We start from the raw sequence: 20,864 nt of genomic DNA on the forward strand, positions 1-20,864 counted from the left end.
CGAAGACAAATACTAAATACATGCATGTATTTATTTATGTAAATGTATGCAGAGAAACCATTTCAAATTTTAAGCGCATCGACGATAAAATACCCTAATTATACTATCAATTACTTTCTCAATTTTTTTCTTTTCTAGTTTTACTGAACGTATTAATTTTATATGGAATCATAGAAATTATACAAAATGGGAATTTCAAAAGAAGATTAGCGACATCGACAGATAAAAATTAATAGTATTTGCGAATTTATATTGCCAATTAATTGTTGGCGAAATGCACACCCAAATTCAAACCGTATATAAAGAATTACATATTTAAATATAAACTTATAAATTGAAATTATTGAAAATGATTTTTTTATAAATAGTCTAAATTCGAAATCTTTAATTAATGCTTTTAAATACTCTACTTGTACATGTATTCACATACACACAAATGTATTCGTCTATGTTGCATGAAAATCCAACGAAAAATAAAAACAACAAAGAAATTAAGAAAGAAAAACTAAAATTCTAAAAACAATTTTAGCAGCTAGCGTCGCGTTGGTTGGAAAGAGACGGCAAAAAAAGCGTCACAAAAGCTGTCGAGTCGCATAATAATTGACACCCATACATTATGACTAACTTGAAGCTCTCTTTATTTCTCTTGAAAATATTTAATAATATACATATGTACAAAAGTATGCATGCATGTTTCTTTGTTATTATACAAAAAAATAACAATTTATTAATTTGTTGTGTTTTGCTTCGGCAGAGTTAAAATATTTACACAGCGTATTTTATGTACACACACATACATACATATGTATGTACATGGGTCACATAAAAAAAAAACTGGCTTGGCAGCGCACAGTGTGATGAATAATAATAAGAATTATGCAAAACAAAAAAATTTAAAATGGAAATTTGTTTTAATAATTTATAATTTAATTTAAATTTTAATATAAATTTGTTTACATCATTTTATTTTTCAGTAAAAATAATAATTGCTACCTTTTGATTTGGTCTTGTGACACTGTGCATAGTGCGTTGTGTTTTACACATGGTTCTGCGGCTAGGTAAGGTCGCATTGTCGGCGGTGACGTCGCAGTCAGAAAGTGGCGTTCTTCTTCATCCCCAACTAAAAGAAGGCGTGATGTGTGGGCGGTTGGAACACCTTTGCCTATTGGTCTATGTGTGTGGCAAAAGCGTGTAAAAATAGGCAGAAAATTGCATAGAATTAAAAGTTTTCAATTTCGTGCACGCGTTTCTTTCACACTCGCTGTCGTCTCTGCCGACGCCAACGCCAACGCCGCGTCGCTGCAGTTGTAGTTTATAGCGACAGCCATATGAATGCGTTTGTGTGTGTGTGTGTACGTACTACGTACTTGTTGTGTTTGCGTTTTTTGTTATTGTTGTTTACTTTGTCATCGCTCATAGCTGCTCGCTCTCTCTCTCTCTCACGTTTGCCTGTTTGTTTGATACATTTTACTCTCCATTTAAGCTGGCGCAAGTGTTTCAAGTATTGGCCAAGTTATTGTCGTTTTTCATATGTATATATGTATGTATATATGTATGTACATACATGCATATGTATGTATTTATACTGCGGTCAGCCAAATAGTTGAATAACAAATGAACAAGTGATTAATAAAAAAAATAACAAAGCGAACAGCAATGCAAGCAAACACGCAAAAAACAACTACACCGACACACACGCTCTCTCTCTCTCTTTTTCGCTCTCTTGCGCTCTTTGCGGCGTCGCAATGTCAACAGACGCGAACCGATCTCGTTTACATTGGGCAGCGTTCACTGGACGTGATAGAGGGAGGGGGGTGCTATGCTTCTCTGTGATACAAACGCAATAAAAAGTAACAACAACAAGAATAACAACAACTACAACATTAGCAGCAAAACTATTTGTTTTTGGTATTGTTTATGGCGACGTGTTGCCTCAATAAGTGCGCATTTCGCATGCGTAGAGAGCGCACTTACACACACATACAAACACGGGAGCACGCACGCACACGCACACAAATTCTTTACACATACACCGCTAGTTCGATCACAAGGGGGTAGGCATTGTCTGGGGGTGGGAGAGAGAGGTCAGACTGTGCGTTGTTGTGTAAGAACAAGCAGTCAGAAAATATACTACACGCACACGCACACACACACACATGCGTAGAAATTCAACAGTGTGATCTGCTTTGTTTTTGTTTTTGCAGACTAGTTTATAATGCGTACATAATCAAATGTACACACATACATACATACATATGTATGTAAGTCTGTGTATGTTTGTGTGTAATTATGTAAATTTTTTGTTTATTTGTAAGGCTATCAACTTTAAAGCAGCACTTTTAATAAATAAAATAAACAACTTGAGCATCAAGCTGCCAAAATTTCCACACTGCTTTAGCGAGGAGCTCAGTTCAGACACACGTGCTTGCGTGCTCACGTGCAGGACGCTGCATTGCGATGATTGTTGAGTCACGATAGTCACGCAATTCTTACCATCGCTCAATCTTATCTCTCGCTTTCTCTTACTGCGTGTAATTTTTTTTTTTATTTGGGGTTAGGTTAATGTAAACAACGGCAAGGAAAATCATAATGAATGCAATGGAAACCTTTTTTTTCGTTGCTTCTGGCATTTGCATATGAAATTATCAATGTACATATGTATGTACATACATACATATGTATGTGTGCAACAGTCAATTTTTCATTTGCTTATCATACAAAAACAAATCTCGTATAGAAAACGAAACCAAAATCGATTTCGAATAAACAAATCGCGAGCACTCGCTTACTTATGATAATTTGCTGAAGGTTAAATTGTTATTAACAAATAGAATGGGGCGGGCGGGCGTGTGACGGTTGGCGGCTGACAGCGATTTCGTTTTGGGAACTGGAGTGCAAAAGCTTTTAGCTACATAATTGTTGCTAAATGGCGTTAACAACAAATGCACACTGCCCCTCAATGTGCATGGTGATGTTGTTGAGCAAACAGCAGTTTTTGAAAATGCGCGCTACAACCAGAGATGCCAACTTGTCCGTTTTGAGTGGTGTGTTGAATGCTACCAAATTCCGCTAGATGGCGTATATCCGTAGTGCTGCGAGTAGGTAATAGATGGCGCCACTAAAAATTGAAATTTTCGAAATTCTTTATTTTTTTTTAACATCTTTACTTATTTAAATTTTATTTATGTATTTCTCTCGCTGCTTGTCGTAAATATACTTACAAGTTGGGTACATTTAAACATGCATTCAATTTACAAAGTTTTGCATTTGATTTGCTTGTTTCGGTTTGGTTTTCGGTTTTTTTTTCTTTTGGTTTTCGACTTTTATTCGATATTAAACGTTATTTAAATTGTATGAATTCAAATTCATTGATAATATGCGTATTTGTTTACCGTTTAGTTGTACAATTACAATACCAAAAAAAAAAAAAACAACAATTATCTATATTTATATTAAATATACATATGTGTATGTATATATATGTAAGTAGCATATGTGTTTTTATGTATATTTTCTATTTTTTATTTTGTTTTTCTCATTTAATATTATTAGTACAATACATTGACTATGTAAGCTGGATTTACGTATAAAATGTCGGATGCTCTAGGGGCATAACACAGCACTGTTTTCAAAAAAGCATAGCATACTTTTAGGATGCAACCGATTTCTCACTGCACCGCAAAGTATGCAACAGAAATAGGCGATTTTGAAAACAATGCCGTTCGCATATGTAAATCACTAACCATACAATACATAGATGCGTCACTTCATACAACCAAAAGGCATCATTAAAAACAGTATTATTGCGGCCCCAGTCGGGCCGTGCGCTGCGATTCGAACACCGAGCCTCTTCGGCTCATTCGAAAATTCGAAGTTCTAACGCAGCGCGCAGCGTTGAGTTCAGTCGCAGATCAAATGCGGAGCGATGAGCACGGGCGCATTTCGTTGCGCTCTGCTTTCGTTTCTATGTATGCGTGTATGTATCTACATGCTCGCCTATGTCAGTATGTGTATGCATGTGAAGTTTTGCAACGTGCAGTTGCCTCACTGACAAGCAGCTAGCGCACGTCAATTTTGTTTTGCCGCGACGAAAGTCTCGAAGAAGAGGACAACAACAATTGCTCGCGTTCTATATGTATGCAGTTAAATGGCACTTGCACAAGGACTGCGTTGGCTCTGCTGGTGGTATGCAAGCTCAACATGTTGTGGGTCCGGGTTCAACTCCCGATCGAGAACATATGCATATTTTGTTTTTTATTTTAATGCGATTTAACTTTTTTCATTCCCTTTCAAGTTTACTGATAGAAGTAAAATTTAATAACGCGTTGATTTTTGATGATTTACAATTTTATAATTTTAAATAATAAAATAAAGCCGTAATTCCTTTTTGCAAACACTTTTTAAAACTCTATTTAACAAAGTTTGAACTTTAAAATTTTATTTTTTACATTTTAAGATAACAATAACATTTCAGAAAATTAGAGAAAATATAAATAATACAATTATTATTATTAAAAGCTTAATCTTTTTTTAAAAGATAAAAACATTTTTGTAATTTATTTTTAAATTGAAAATTAAAATTAGAAAATTTTCTAATAAATTAAAATTAAAACTGGTAAAAAATTTAAATATAAGTATTAAAAACATAGTGTTACAAATATAATAAATATTTTATTGTAATTATGTTTTTAATATTTTTCTGTAATTGTATTGTATTGTATAAATTGTATTATTACCTGCTTTACAAAAAAGTATTTAATTAAAAAAAAGATTGAACTTATTTTGTTTACTTCTCTTAGATGTTATTGTTATCTTAAAATGTAAAAAATAAAATTTTAAAGTTCAAACTTTGTTAAATAGAGTTTTAAAAAGTGTTTGCAAAAAGGAATTACGGCTTTATTTTATTATTTAAAATTATAAAATTGTAAATCATCAAAAATCAACGCGTTATTAAATTTTACTTCTATCAGTAAACTTGAAAGGGAATGAAAAAAGTTAAATCGCATTAAAATAAAAAACAAAATATGCATATGTTCTCGATCGGGAGTTGAACCCGGACCCACAACATGTTGAGCTTGCATACCACCAGCAGAGCCAACGCAGTCCTTGTGCAAGTGCCATTTAACTGCATACATATAGAACGCGAGCAATTGTTGTTGTCCTCTTCTTCGAGACTTTCGTCGCGGCAAAACAAAATTGACGTGCGCTAGCTGCTTGTCAGTGAGGCAACTGCACGTTGCAAAACTTCACATGCATACACATACTGACATAGGCGAGCATGTAGATACATACACGCATACATAGAAACGAAAGCAGAGCGCAACGAAATGCGCCCGTGCTCATCGCTCCGCATTTGATCTGCGACTGAACTCAACGCTGCGCGCTGCGTTAGAACTTCGAATTTTCGAATGAGCCGAAGAGGCTCGGTGTTCGAATCGTAGCGCACGGCCCGACTGGGGCGGCAATAATACTGTTTTTAATGATGCCTTTTGGTTGTATGAAGTGACGCATCTATGTATTGTATGGTTAGTGATGTAAATTGTTTGACTCTTGTAGTTATGGCTGGGCTCGATTCGCTATTATAATTTCTGTGTATGCACTTATTTAATTAATGAATGAGTATTTTTGATTGCTTTCTTTTTCGTTTTGGATTAACTTGCTTGCGGAGTTTACAGAAAATGTTTTGCGACAAGGCGAAGGTATTCGAAAAGTTGCTCGAGCTCCATGAACTCAAGTGTGAAGTGTGAGAAACGTGTGAACTTCACAGCAGATAAGAAGCAGAAATATACAGCTGCTTAGCGTGAAATAAATGTTAAACTTTTAGCTTAGGCTTACTTTATACACTTAGTGCAAGAGCTTACTTAACGCTTTCTTGGTTTTTTGTGTTTTCTTTTTTTTTTATATTCATTCAGTTTTGTGTTCGCAGGACAAGTATTGATGTGTGTATTACCGTTATCATGAATGTGCGCTTTGTACAAGCTGTTCATGAAAATTCATGGCATAAACGTTTCGTTTGCTTTTTTGTTTTAACCTTTTTCACTTAAATGTTATACAGAAGTTAGCGCGAATTATATGAAATTTCATTTGATCATCACCATGCAATAGAACAGTTGGTCTCTTTATTTTGTATAACAGTTAAATCCAACAGATTTGGGCTTTATTCTTTGCAATCTTTAGCAGAAACGTTTCAAGGGAAATTTAAGGGTTTCAGGCGCAGCCAACTTAACGAAGCGAAAAATGTACAGCTGCTTGAGAACTGAAGTTCATGGCATAAACGACGCATAAACTTACTCTATATATACTTAGTATAACAGTTTAGTTTATGCTTAATCATTTATATTATTTCTCTGTTTCGTTTGTTATGTGTGTGTGTGTGTTGTGTTCCACTACATTGACTAGATTTTTAATAATGTTTTAGTTGCTGTGCTTAATGTCTATGGAAATGTATTCCGCTCTTGCTCTAACGTTAACGCTATCTCTTTCACTTTTGCGCTCTCTACCATTCGCCATCTCTCTCTCTATCTCTTTTTATCTAGTTTGTATTATATATATAATGATTTCTTTTAGATCTTTATACTATATAGAGTATATATACAATGATAGTCAAACTTATGCTAAGGTTTTTGCTTTGCGTTCTGGAAAAAAAAAACACTTGTCTAAGGACTAAGGACTAAGCCTAATACTACTCTGCTTAATACTGTATCTAGACGCGTTCCACCTGCGTCTCTGCGGTGTGCACCGCCTGCAGCTCCAGCTCCGTCTCTTCGGTCAACGTATAAACTCCGCCGCCGCCCTTGGCCTGAGATTGCGTTGGCGTTGTGCTGAGTCCTTCGAGCAGCGGACTGCTCAGCTGCTGCGAATCTGCGGGATTTGCTGTCGCTGCGGGCGTGTAGACGGGAGCTAGACGTGCATTCGGATCCATGGTTAGTATGGGCACCAGCTCATGGTTTACATAATCCTTCAGCACCAGCGAAGTGGGCGTATCTGCTGAAGACGGAAGCAATTAGTTTCAGGTTTCAACGGGATTCCTTAAGGTTCTAGGGTAGTTTATAAGGGTGTTTAAGGGCTCCCTTAGCCTTAGGAGATTTTTAATATTGTATATTAACTTGAGATTTCTAGATTCTTAATGGGAATAATTTTCTATAAGGCTCTCTGCAAAGCTTGTAAATACTGTAAAGGATTTCGGTTTTTCAAGAAACATTTTTTGTTATTTACTATCTTTCGAAACATCCAATGTTGATAAGGTTTAATATATAAGGTTCTCTAGAGATATTATAAAACCTTCTAGGAAGTTTTTGGGCTATCTCAGATACTTTTGGAACTAAGAGACCCCGTCGATTAAAAATGGGATTGCTATGTTCCTTTAAAGAATCTTGGGGTCACGTTAGGAACATAAAGTGTCCGCTAATTACTTTTAAGAGTCTTGACTAAGTTAGTATAATCTTTTCCAGGAATCTTGTACAACCTCTTTAGAATTTTGGCGTCATTTCGAAAATCTAGACTGCTCCAGGATACTCCTAGGGAGCTCATTAGCTATCAATTTTAAAATGGGTTTGTTAAGTTCCTCTAAGGAATTTTGGGGTCACATTATGAGCACAAAGTGTCCGCAAATTACTTTTAGGAGTCTTGATTAAAATAGTATAGGATTTTCTAGGGATCTTTTAAAACCTCTAAAGGCTTTTGGGGCCATAACAAAAATCTAGAGTGCCCTAGGAACGTGTAGGGAACTCTTGGTCTGTGGCTTTAAAATGGGTTGGTTAAATTCTTCTAAACAATCTTGGGCTTATAAAGTCCCCGCTAAGTACTTTGAAGAGCGTTGATTAAGTTACTAAAGGGTTTTCCAGATATATTTTACAAATTCTAAAGGCTTTTGGGGCCTTTTCAGGAACTCTTAGCGAGCTCGTTGGGCGCTCCTGGTCCTCTAAATTGAGTCCCCTAAAAAATCACTTGACATCTTCAGATTGCTCTTAGGACATCTCTGCTGACCACAAGTAAAACTAGAATCTTCCCTCCGGAGGTGCTCAAGAGAGATCTACCCACCTGTCACCAGTGTCTCTTCGGTGGGATTGCGCTGATAGAGATGTCCACGCTTCTCATAGTGTCAAGAGGCGGGCACATAATACTGATTGCCCTCCTCGTGCGCCAGATCCATCATGGAACCCGAAGCACCGCCGCTGCCATTCGCTGCGCCCGTCTTCTTGAACTCGACAACAATGCGAATGCGATGCACGATCTCCTCGTGGATGACATTGAAGCACATGGCCGTCAGCGTCATGCCCGACATGATGTAAACGGAGCAAAACCAGGTGGTGGCATTCGATTCACGTCGCAGTCCCGGCAACATGTCGCCGAAGCCAATCGTCGACAGGCTCATGAAGCAAAAGTAGATCCCATCGATGATCGGCCAATTCTCCAAGCGATACAGAACCGCGGCGCCAAACACAATGTAGATGATCATCATGGAGAAGCAGAGCAAAATCGGTGCCAAAATACTGAGGCCATGCATCGAACCTCGCGATTCGCTCGCACTCAACGAATCAATGTCAGCGCCCGAAGCGCCACCTGGCGGCGGACCCGACGGCATTCCCATGCCCGTGGGCGTTGCATTGCTGCCCCCTCCCGGCACACCCACCGACGTCCCACCACCGCCGCCGCCACCCGGTTGCTTCTCGGGCGTGGCATGGTAAACATCCCGAACGTAGTATGGCTCCTGCATCACCGCCTGCTGCTTGCGGAGCTCCTCCTGCTGTCGCTTGCGCTTCATGCGTCGCTCCTTCTCCGCCATGCGCTTCTCGTCGTAGCAACAATAGCCGCAGTTCGAGCACAGGCAGCAGCACAGCGCCTTGGAGAAGACCTCGCGTGCCACCCGCGCCAGGATGCTCCCGGTGCTGCTCAGATAGACGAGCGTCAGCGGAATTCCGAAGAATGCGTACGCAACTGTCACAATCCGACCAAGGGCTGTGCGAGGTGCAATGTTCCCGTAACCTGAAAGAGACCATTAGAGAAGTTTACAAATGTTAGAGAAGTTTGCAATTGGTAAGGGGAAGTTTACTATGGGTAGAGAGAGACTTAGAGAAGCTAACAAGTGTTGGAGAAGGACTTAGAGAAGTTTGATAGTGATCCGACGATCATTAGAGAACTTCACAGATGGTAGAGAAGTTTGCAATTGGTAAGGGAAAGTTAACTATGGGTAGAAAGAGACTTAGAGAAGCTAACAAGTGTTGGAGAAGGACTTAGAGAAGTTGATAATGTTCGGGAAAGCTTTAGAGAACTTCAAAGATGGTAGAGATGTTAGCAATTGGTAAGGGAGAGTTAAGTATGGGTAGAAAAAGGCTTAGAGGAGCTAACGAGTGTTAGAGAAGGACTTAGAGAAGTTTGATAATGATCCGACGATCATTAGAGAACTTCATAAATTGTGGAAGAGTTTGCAATTGGTAAGGGAAAGTTAACTATGGGTAGAAAGAGACTTAGAGAAGATAACAAGTGTTAGAGAAGGATTTAGAGAAGTTTGATAGTGATCCGACGATCATTAGAGAACTTCACAGATGGTAGAGAAGTTTGCAATTGGTAAGGGAAAGTTAACTATGGGTAGAAAGAGACTTAGATAAGCTAACAAGTGTTAGAGAAGGATTTAGAGAAGTTTGATAGTGATCCGACGATCATTAGAGAACTTCACAGATGGTAAGGGAAAGTTAACTATGGGTAGAAAGAAACTTAGAGAAGCTAACAAATGTTGGCGAAGCCTTTAAAGAAGTTTGATAAGATCGTGCGAGCATTAGAGTTTGCAAAAGTCCGGGGAGCATTTCAGAAGACAAACGTTAGTTAATTTAGTATTTGATGGGAAGAAAATTCAAAAGGTTACAATAAAGATAGAACATTAGAGAAGTTATATAGAGAGATAGAGAGGGAGGGAGGGAGGTAGAAAGAGAGAGAGAGAGAGAGGGAGAGAGAGTGAGCATGAAATCTTTACAGAAGAAGTAATGGGTAACAATAACTTTAGAGAATTCTACGAAAGATCGGGAGAGCATCAGAACTTCATAAATTGTGGAAGAGTTTGCAATTGGTAAGGGAAAGTTAACTATGGGTAGAAAGAGACTTAGAGAAGATAACAAGTGTTAGAGAAGGATTTAGAGAAGTTTGATAGTGATCCGACGATCATTAGAGAACTTCACAGATGGTAGAGAAGTTTGCAATTGGTAAGGGAAAGTTAACTATGGGTAGAAAGAGACTTAGATAAGCTAACAAGTGTTAGAGAAGGATTTAGAGAAGTTTGATAGTGATCCGACGATCATTAGAGAACTTCACAGATGGTAAGGGAAAGTTAACTATGGGTAGAAAGAAACTTAGAGAAGCTAACAAATGTTGGCGAAGCCTTTAAAGAAGTTTGATAAGATCGTGCGAGCATTAGAGTTTGCAAAAGTCCGGGGAGCATTTCAGAAGACAAACGTTAGTTAATTTAGTATTTGATGGGAAGAAAATTCAAAAGGTTACAATAAAGATAGAACATTAGAGAAGTTATATAGAGAGATAGAGAGGGAGGGAGGGAGGTAGAAAGAGAGAGAGAGAGAGAGGGAGAGAGAGTGAGCATGAAATCTTTACAGAAGAAGTAATGGGTAACAATAACTTTAGAGAATTCTACGAAAGATCGGGAGAGCATCAGAGAAGTTAAGTAACAGTGGGTAGAAAACTAATTAGTAAAGGGAAGTTAAAACCAGTAGCTAAATTAGGAAATGATGGAGAAGTTAGCAATTGAGAGATAAAGAATTAGAGAAGTTTGCAAAACATCAGAGAAGACAAACTTTGAAGAAGTTGTCAGGGAGATCAATAAAAAGTTAACAGTCGGGAGAGCAATGAAAATAGAAAATAATATAGAAGTGAACAACAGGGAAAGTCATTAGAGAAGTTAGAAGAAGAAAAAGAAGAGAGACAGAGAGCGAGCGAAAGAGAGAGAAATAAATGAGAGAAATCTTCACAGAAAGAAAAAATGGTAAATGTAACTTTTGAGATTTCTACAAAAGAAAGGTTATAATATCGGAAGTTAACAATGGAGGATAAAAAACTTGTAGCGAGTAAGTAAAGTTAACAAATGATGGAAATAAGTGGACAAGAGCGGTTCACAATATCGAAAGAGCGTTAGAGAGAGAGCGCATTAGAGAAGTAATGTAAGGAAAAGGATAACAATAAGGGAGATCACCCGATAAATGCAGAATGGTTATAGAAGTTAACACTGGCACGAAAGAGCAGAAGCAAAAATATGATGGTTATATAAAATATAAATGATAAGCAGAAACTCCGATATACTTTAATTTTGAAAGAATAAATTAATTAAATTACAGATAAAATGAGAATAAGTTGATTTTGAGGAACAATTTAAAAAATTGCAAGCAAGAAGTTGAGGAAAAGATGTTACAAAAAAAAAAGGGAAAGCGAAGTTAAGAGAAAACCAAATGATGAAGATGTAGAAGTAAAGAAAAAAGCTAAAGTGGTAAAGGTGAAGAAGAACAGAAGCAAGGAAATAACAGCAACAAAGATGGCAAGGAATAAGGGGGATAGGTAATTATAAATAAGATGGGTAGTAAAGAGAGCGAGACAGAGCAAAGAGGGAGAGAGAGAGAGAGAGAGAGAGAGAGAGAGAGAGAGAGAGAGAGAGAGAGAGAGAGAGAGAGAGAGAGAGAGAGAGAGAGAGAGAGAGAGAGAGAGAGAGAGAGAGAGAGAGAGAGAGAGAGAGAGAGACAAAGGAGAACAAAAAAGGAGAGAAAGAAAGACTCTGAATATGATTGGTAGAGATAAGTGAGCTTTAGTAGGAATCGGTGATTTGTGATGAATCTTTTATGAATGAAAATTGCTTGCAGATAATCCGTGTGTCTGCCACATCACTAACTATGGATAGGACTCCCCACCTGTGTCCTTCGTATCCGTCTCATCTGTTGCTTTACGGCCGCAAACATATTGGCAGCGAAATAATTAAGCGGCCGAGGTAATAAAAATTCCTAACAAGCACTCGAAGGTAGACCACACACGGCTCTTGTTAAATGTGTACCTTTATTGCGTGTGCGTGTGCGTGTGCCTGTGTGTGTGTGTGTATGTGTGTGTGTAGTGGGCGTGGCACAGCACGCACATAATACCGTTATGGGGGAGGGGAAAAACAGACGCCAGACGTCGTCATCGTCATCGTCAGGTGTCTCATGCATAAATTGAAAATTTCTTAATTTTATTGTTGGCGCTTGATGTATTTTTATGCCCGCAGCCGTGCCACAGCCTCGGGGGCAACTCTGGCCGCAATGGGCGTGGCACTGCTCGAGGTTTATAGCCATGACAGCCACGTATGCACATTGGTAGTATTTCCATTTCTGTTTTTTCTCTTCCTCTGTTTTTGCCTTGCATGCCGAAGTAGAGCAAGTGAACGAATTGGTAAACAGCAAACAACAAACAGCAAATGTTGCTTACATTCGGGCGCAGCTTAATAATAAATTGCTGAATACGATATGAAAGTCGACTGACTGATAAACTTGATTGATATATGATTGGTTAAGTAAACTAAAGTAAAACGTATTTGGGTTACGTTAAGGAAAGTAAAATACAGTTGCTACTTTGATTGATGACCAGATTGATAAGCTTGATGGGTTCAGGAAAAAAAAATTCAACATATTTGGAGATTGATTGACAAAGTAACTATTTACTATGTGCTAGTATGACTGCTTGATTGAGAAACTTTATAATAGAAAACATTGCATAATTGATTGACTGATTGATAAACTATTTAATAGATGAGTTAAGTGAATGACTGGAATGTGATAAAGGAAAGTAAAATACAGTTGCTACTTTTATTGATGACCAGATTGATAAACTTGATGGGTTCAGGAAAAAAGAGTACAACATATTTGGAGATTGATTGACAAAGTAACTATTTACTATGTGCTAGTATGACTGCTTGATTGAGAAACTTTATAATCGAAAACATTGCATAATTGATTGACTGATTGATAAACTATTTAATAGATGAGTTAAGTGAATGACTGGAATGTGATAAACGAAAGTAAAATACAGTTGCTACTTTGATTTATGACCAGATTGATAAACTTGATGGGTTCAGGAAAAAAGAGTACAACATATTTGGTGATTGATTGACAAAGTAACTATTCACTATGTGCTAGTATGACTGCTTGATTGAGAAACTTTATAATAGAAAACATTGTATAATTGATTGACTGATTGATAAACTAATTAATAGATGAGTTAAGTAAATGAAAGTAAATAATTCTTGATAACTAGCTGAGTGCACTTGGACTGGAGCTAATATGATTGAGGAACTGATTGATGAATAAATTTAATACTGATACTGCACTAAATTGACTCAAATCTTGTACTCTTTCGGAAATAATTGACAAATTGTTTGATAGATAAGTTACACAACAGAAATCATTCGATGCAGAGTATGATTGATGACCGTTAATTAATTGATTGACTGGAAATTGATAAAGGAGATTGAAAACATAGTATAAAGCAGAGTATGTTTGATGAGCGATTGATAGACTAGTTGATAAGATAAGTAAATGATAGTAGAACCCAGTCCACAACTGATGGATAGTATGATTAATGAAGTGAAGCAAAAGTATGATTGATGAACTGATTGACAAACTACCTTGCTACTGATATAGTTGAAAATAAGCTAGTACTACTGCGGAAATGATTGATAAGCTTAATAATAATAATGAAAATAACATATGAAGCAGTATGATTGATAAACAGATTGAGGCACTAATTTATAGAAGAGTCAAGTAAAATATAGTTGACAAATGATTGATAGTACGATTGACGAACTGATAAGTAGATATGTTAAATGAAAGAAAGAGTTTAAGGCAATATGGGATTCATGAACTGATTGATAAACTAAATGAGATAGATTACGTTGACCATTGAGTCTTTGCTGACATGATTGATGAACTGATTGATAAATGCTTTAAGTAAATGCAAATAAAACATAGTTCACAATTGACGCAATGATGGATAAACTAATTAATTGATTGTTTGAAGGTAACAAGCTAAGTGATTGATGCTCTGATTGACAGATTGATTGACCACGTAAGTGTCAGCGGACAACCAATTAAAATAGCAGCCACAAAAAAAGAAATAAACTGACAACAGCTCAGTGAAGAGGACGACTTTGGCGTTAGGCTAACATTGCACACTTACACACACATACACAAAAAGCACACACATACATATATATACCAGCAAATACACGCATAGTCAATTGGCAAGCATGTAATTGCGTTGACAGCAAATTTAAATGAAATCCTCCCCCAAAAAAACAAGAAGAAGAACTGTTTAACCAAAGCGAAACGTCAAAGTGTCACAAAGCAGACGACAGTTCCATTGTAAATCTCCGTGTGTGTGTGTGTGTGTGTGTGAGGGTGTGTGTGTTTGTTTGTGTTTGTGCGTGTATTCGTATGTAGGTGCTGTGCCATGTGTACATTCACTTGCCGAGGCTAATAATATTGGCATTGACCCGAAACCGAAGCCGAAGCCGAAAGCAACGCATAGCAAAGCAGAGCAAAAGCCAAAGCCAAAGCTAAATCTCAAGCTGGGGCTGTAAAACTCAGCTGGTGCGCTGTCAATTTGCTGACGCTTGAGAGGGGGCGGGGGGCGTGTCAGGGATTGAGGCATCTACATATTTTATTGAAAGATATTGAAAGATTTCAATATTTAGACCCACACACACACGCACGCACACACCCACACACAGCGGGTTGTTTTCGCATTTGATGGGAGAATTCAGCTAATAGACGCTGATTGAGCTGCGAGGACGAGGGCGAAGGCGAGGAATGCGGGATGCGGGGTGTTCTGCAAGTGTTGCCAAGTGCAGTAATAACATCGTTTAAAGCAGACACGTACGTCTATAAAATGGCTACAAATATCAACTATAATTCAATCACTTTAATACCAATTCAGTTGCCAACACATTAAAACAGAGCACTTCAAGGTAATAACTATCTTTAAACATTATAGGAGTTACAGCAGCTCATTAAATTTAAGTGAATATCTATACATTTTTGAATACATATTATATACATTTATTTGCGAACGAAACAAGTAAGTTTAATAGCATTTCGAAGCTGTATAAAATATTGATTAATTGAAACATTTAGTGAATGTGGAATTGAAGCAAACATTTTTTATAAGTGTTTTAAGACTTTTTGAAAATGCTGTAATATATGGTATATTTTGAACGTAATAGTATTTTAATATACCAAACGTAGTCTTTGGTATATTTTTTTGGAATAATACCGCACTGTTTCTGCTAATAGCGATATACTAAATATAGTCTTTGTATATTTTTATATTTCTTCAGTATATTATTTCGGATAGCGGGTATCTGACAGTCGAGCTCATTCGACTGAAGCTTTTTTACTTGTTAACATCCACAAATTGGCAAGCAATAACGAGTGAAATTCACTTACATTAATGAATCGACATTAAAATGGAACCAGCGAACACACTTATTTATTTTTTTAATTTTCGTGAATTTTAAATTTATATACGATAAATTGGATATATTTTGTATTCTTTATTTTCAAATAAATCTACTGAAGTATTATGAAAACTTGTTTGAATATGTATATAGTATATATATAGATGAACAGATCGTGTATATTCTCAATAAGTTTTTCAATTTAACTCTGATAATAAATTACTTTCGGAAAGGCATTTGAATACATTGTAGAATTGAATTCAAATCTTATTAGAAAATATAGAAAACATTTACACATACTATGTATGTATTTATGTAGGCTATGTTATGTATTTGATTGTATGAAACAATTTATTGAATTCATATGAACTATTAATTAAATGATATAATTTTGTTTTTCCTTTTCTTTCTTCGCTTTGTGTCCTACAAAATATATAAATTCTATTTGGCAATTAAAATTATATTATAATGTTACCCAAGTAACAAAGCAACAGTTGAGTGTGCTCGATTTTGAGATATCCGCTACCCGTTGTGAATAATAGAAAAACATGTGGAATTATTCTTAAAATATACCAAAAAAGTACAAAAAATGTACCAAATGCTATATTTGGTATATTGAAATAGTACTACATACATTCAAAATATGGCACCTAGTAAAAAATATACAAAATTTTCAGCCAAAGCAACTAAGACTCCTAGTAAGTAGACGTTTCTTTCCATAAAAAAGTATTTCTTAAATAACTTCAAAATCATAAAAAATATAGCTATTAATGTGTGAACCAAAATTCGAGTAAATTAGTTTAAAAATTACGTAAGTTATTCCATTTTTATTGAGTTGAGGGGGCGAAAATGGGGGTTTCACAAATTTGAAATAAACTTTATATCTATATATGTCGTTTCGGCTGTTCACGCTGATCAATAATATATATTTTATATAGGTTCGTTCTGTCTGTTTTATATATTTCATGGAGACAACGTAGAGAACATACACAAATGTATAAAAATAATATATAACAAAAAACACGTAACATATTTTGATGTTTTATTGTAAGCAATATAAATTTAAGATTTTTTGATCTTGATTAAAGAATTTGCCTTGGTTCAATTTTGAGATTTTTCATTGTTTTTGTATAATTTCTATTTTGATTTAAGAATAAACCTACTTAGTTCAGTTTTGACATCATACAATTTTGATTCAAGATTCTATTCTTGACTTTTGCACATTTTTTCTTCCTGTGTAATAATAAAATAAATAAAAAGTGTACAAACTTTACTTTAAAAGATATCGAATTCCTTTTCAATTTGATTCTATAAGTTAACTGCTCATAAAATAAATACAGAAATGATTTAAGTGATCCACTTAGCAGTCACAATTTGACTTTCGAACAAACCTATCGCATTAACGGGGCCAATCGATTTGTCTATTGACTGCATAAATATTCGCATTCGCATTCGGATTCGAATTCGCAACTTAAACGCTTAGTTTATACAATTGTATGTTACGTCTGTGCTGCTGTGTTCATAAAAGTCAGAGCCAGCAGAAGCTGGAGCTGTAGCCCCAAAGTGGAGCATAATATGCTGATATCGAATGCTGTTTGGTTATGCATCGATGTGTTTGTGTGTGTGTGTGTGTGTGTGGCTTTTCCACACGACAACCATAAAGCACAAAATGGCAGCGCATAAAAGGGCAACGCCAGGAATAGCTGAGTAACCAGTCTCTCTTATATACTAGAGAAAGGGAGAGGGAGAGAGAGAGAGAGAGGACTCTCCCAAGATGTGCAATTGATGATAGTGAGTTGCTGTGAAAATGGAAAATGAAATTTAAAATTATTTTGCAACTAAATTACTTGTCTTATTGCTGTCCAGGGATTGCCCCTGGATGCCTTGGCTATTTATTTGTGTCGGAAACGGAGTCGGAGACTGTGGAAGCAAAAAAAAAAAAAAACTGAGGCAGCAAACCGCCTATAAATTCCCATTTATGCCCAAGACAATCATAGCCAAGCAATAGACACACACATTGCGAGCGAGTGTATGTGTGTGTGTTTGCTAGTGGCTTAGTCGGAGGCTGGCCAATAATAATAATCATATTGTTGGGTGCCTTGCACGGTTTTTGTAGGCGTTCGTCCAAGAACAATGGTCTCCGTCTCTCCGCCCCCGTCCCCGCGTCCCTCTTCACATCCCACAACTAGCCATTGAAAGCCACAAAACAATAATAATAATAATAATAAGCCCGGCCAGCTAGCAAGGCAAGGCAGGAAGTCATGTTAATACAAATGTCCCAACAGCAAGCCTGCTGACTAACGCAATTGCAAACTGACAATTCCCGCCAGCCTCCCTCACTCCTCACTCCACCCTTCTCCTCCTTCTCCTTGTGTCAAAATGTTGAACATTTTATGCAGCATTTTGGGCAGTTTTTTCTCTTTCTCTCTCTCTCTTTCTCTGTCTTTTTTTTTGGGTCTACGATTGGCTTTGCTTTAAGCTGACATAGGACGTCGGAGTAGAGGGGTAAGGGGCAGCGGGGGTAACGTATTTTGGGACGTATTTACTTGCCGGCCTTTTGCATAAACTGCCAAGATCAGCAGAAAATTTTTGCAAATTTTATTTTATAGCATTTTCACAAGTGGAAAGTCGTGTCTATATACTTGGGCATTCCGAGATGGGGCGGAGGGCTAAGCAAATAGCTTCGTTTGTTGTTTTGCTCTATCAATATTTGACTTTCGGCTTGTTTTTTGTGGCTGAACCTCTGAAATTACCAAGAGCAACAACAAGAAAGACAAAAAAGAAAAAAAAAAACGCACACGCTAGCACTTGACAGAGCCTGGGAATGCAGGCAACTGCAAAACTCGAAGGCAGCTTAAATGTTCTCCTACTTTTCTTCACTCACTCTCTCTCTGTCTCTCTCGTATATATAATTTTAAATTGAGGTGCGTGTGTGTGTGTGTGTGTGTTTGTGACACACTGGCAATTGAAAGATATTCTTCTCACATGAGCACACAAATGACAGATGAGCATCATCCCGATAAGCCACGTACATCTAACAAGATTCATCCAAATTGTCGAGATGCGAGACGATAAAAAACAACACAAACAAAAAATAGAAACCATTTTTACGGTTATCGAATCTTTGCAGCGATTGACATTCGAATGCATTGCGAATGGACACAACACTCACACGTCGCTCTATTCAATTGGCTATTACTATAGCTCGAAATTGCTCGAAAACTCAACGATGCAGCTCAATCGCATAAAATACAGAGTTGTTGCGGTAATAAAGAAAACGCTACTCGTTGCTATTCACTCGCTAGTTGAACTAGTTAAGCAACTAGTTAAAGTTTCTTGAATAACGAACTAATCGATTATTTTATTCAACTTATTCACTAACTCAACTCTATCGATTAGCTGCCAATCGACAAAGTTACTCTTTTGCACAGGTTCATAAATTTTATGTTTCTAGTTAAAGTTACTCGTCAAGTGAAGCAATTAAATTAATAAGTTTAGAAACTTTTTATTTTATTCATTACTATTTGGCATAAGTTTCAAAACTTTCTTCTTCACATTGCGATTTATGGAAGATAAGCTAAACTCTGTCCCGCTTGTAGTTGTTACTACTCGTTGTGGATACTCGCTAGTAGCGAATCGCTACCAATATTTGGTTGTGTTTATTTGTTAGAACTACTCGTCATAAAATACAGAGGTAATAAAGAAAACGCTACTCGTTGCTATTCACTCGCTAGTTGAACTAGTTAAGCAACTAGTTAAAGTTTCTTGAATAACGATCTAATCGATTCTTTTATTCAACTTATTCAGTAACACAACTCTATCGTTTAGCTATCAATTGACAAAGTTACTCCTTTGTTACTCATAAATTTTATGTTCCTAGTTAAAGTTACTCGCCAAGTGAGGCAATTCAATTAATTAGTTTACAAACTTTTTATTTTCGTCATAACTATTTAGCATAAGTTTCAAAACTTTCTTCTTCATATTGCGATTTGTGGAAGATAAGATAAACTTTATCCGCTTCTAGTTGTTACTACTCGTTGTGGATACTCGCTAATTGTTTCGCTTATGATGTAGTTAGAACTACTCTTTAAAATTTGTCGATTAAGTTGCTAGCTGCAAACATTGGCTTTAGCTACCCGCTGAATTGAGTCGCTGTATCAAATTATTGTCCTTTTTTTTTAGTTTATTAAGCTTATTCACTAACACAACTCTATCGATTAGCTGTCAATCGACAAACTAACTCTTTTGCACAAGCTCATAAACTTCATGTTTCTAGTTAAAGTTACTCGCCAAGTAAAGCAATTAAATTAATTAGTTTTTAAACTTGTTACTATACTATTTAAAATCTTTAACAGTTTTAAAACTTGTTTTTTCATATTGCGGAGATTTTTTGCTTTGATCTGTGGATGATAAGATTAATTTGCTTCCGTTTCTAGTTGTTACTACTCGTTGTAGATACTCGCTGCCAATATTTGGCTCCGTTTATTGGTGTTGCCAATATTCGTTATAATTTTTTGACTAAGTTGCTAGCTGCAAACATTGACATTAGCTACTCGCGGTATCCACTCGATGCGGCTAAATGTTGCCTTTTATTTGTATGTAATACTCGATAGTTATATTGACTGTATACTCACAATAATTACTATTTATATTTACTTTCTGCCAGTTCGATTTCTGCTACGTCTTGTAAATATTGGTTGCAAATATTGGTTGTAGTTACTCGTGGTGACAACTTGTCATACTTATTCGAAGCAGTTGCCTAACAACTTTAGCTATTCGGTGTATCTTCTCGTAACGTAGCTTCAAAATAAATATACTCGATGCAGTTAATCCCTAAAAATACTAGCATTAGCTAGCTTCTATTATAGTTGTGGCTTCTCGTTGCATTTAGGCAAACAAGCTGCTTACTGTGCTTATTTGCTTTAACAATTTCAACATCGTCTCGTTGTAGATACTCACTGCAGCTTTGTTACTCGCTATTCGTTGTGACTAACTAATTATTGTGACGATTTGCTGTGCTTACTTGCTTGAGCTATTCTAGATATCTCTACTCGCCGCGTACTCGTTGTGGCCTACTCGTTACATCTTTTATTCTTTGGGAGTTGTGTGCTACTTGTGCTTCTACCTCAGCATCACTTCATGGCTTCTCGCTTTGCCATTTCATTAGTTAATTCAACATGAATATCGATGGACTTGAGTGCGCACTCCACTCCACTCCACTATGCTATGCTATGTTGTGCTTTGCTGTGCTGTGCTGTACTGCACTTGATTATGTCTGCTCATCGATCATTAAGTGAGGTGCCAGGCAGCTAGCTGGCTTTGTGGTTACGGCTCGATGTCAAAAGGTGAAGGGGTCACCACAGTACAGTACAGTATAGTATAGTTAGCTGTG

At 36.7% G+C, this 20,864-nt stretch overlaps 2 protein-coding genes across 7 annotated transcripts in view; both read right to left on the minus strand.

Annotated features, from left to right (window-relative positions):
- Window positions 1-6,703: 6,703 nt before the first annotated feature.
- Window positions 6,704-7,530, minus strand: LOC127565338 (uncharacterized). Its single transcript, XM_052003391.1, has 2 exons — window positions 7,413-7,530; window positions 6,704-6,987 (listed from the first exon to the last, which is right to left on the minus strand). The coding sequence occupies exons 1-2, from the start codon at window positions 7,528-7,530 to the stop codon at window positions 6,704-6,706; spliced, it is 402 nt and encodes a 133-aa protein (XP_051859351.1).
- Window positions 6,853-20,864, minus strand: part of LOC117568057 (uncharacterized) — a 138,490-nt gene continuing 124,478 nt past the window's right edge. For 5 of the 6 annotated variants that reach the window (XM_034248535.2, XM_034248452.2, XM_052008477.1 and 2 more), the window contains 2 exons: window positions 8,041-8,985; window positions 6,853-6,984 (listed from right to left, as the gene is read on the minus strand). In XM_034248535.2, coding sequence (XP_034104426.1) covers window positions 8,102-8,985 — 884 coding nt within the window. In that variant the 3' untranslated portion in view covers window positions 6,853-6,984; window positions 8,041-8,101. Of the gene's footprint in view, window positions 6,988-8,040; window positions 8,986-20,864 lie in introns of all 6 variants that reach the window. The other variant, XM_034248615.2, reaches the window with a different exon arrangement.

This window comes from Drosophila albomicans, chromosome X (assembly GCF_009650485.2).
Source record: "Drosophila albomicans strain 15112-1751.03 chromosome X, ASM965048v2, whole genome shotgun sequence".
NCBI lineage: Eukaryota > Metazoa > Arthropoda > Insecta > Diptera > Drosophilidae > Drosophila > Drosophila albomicans.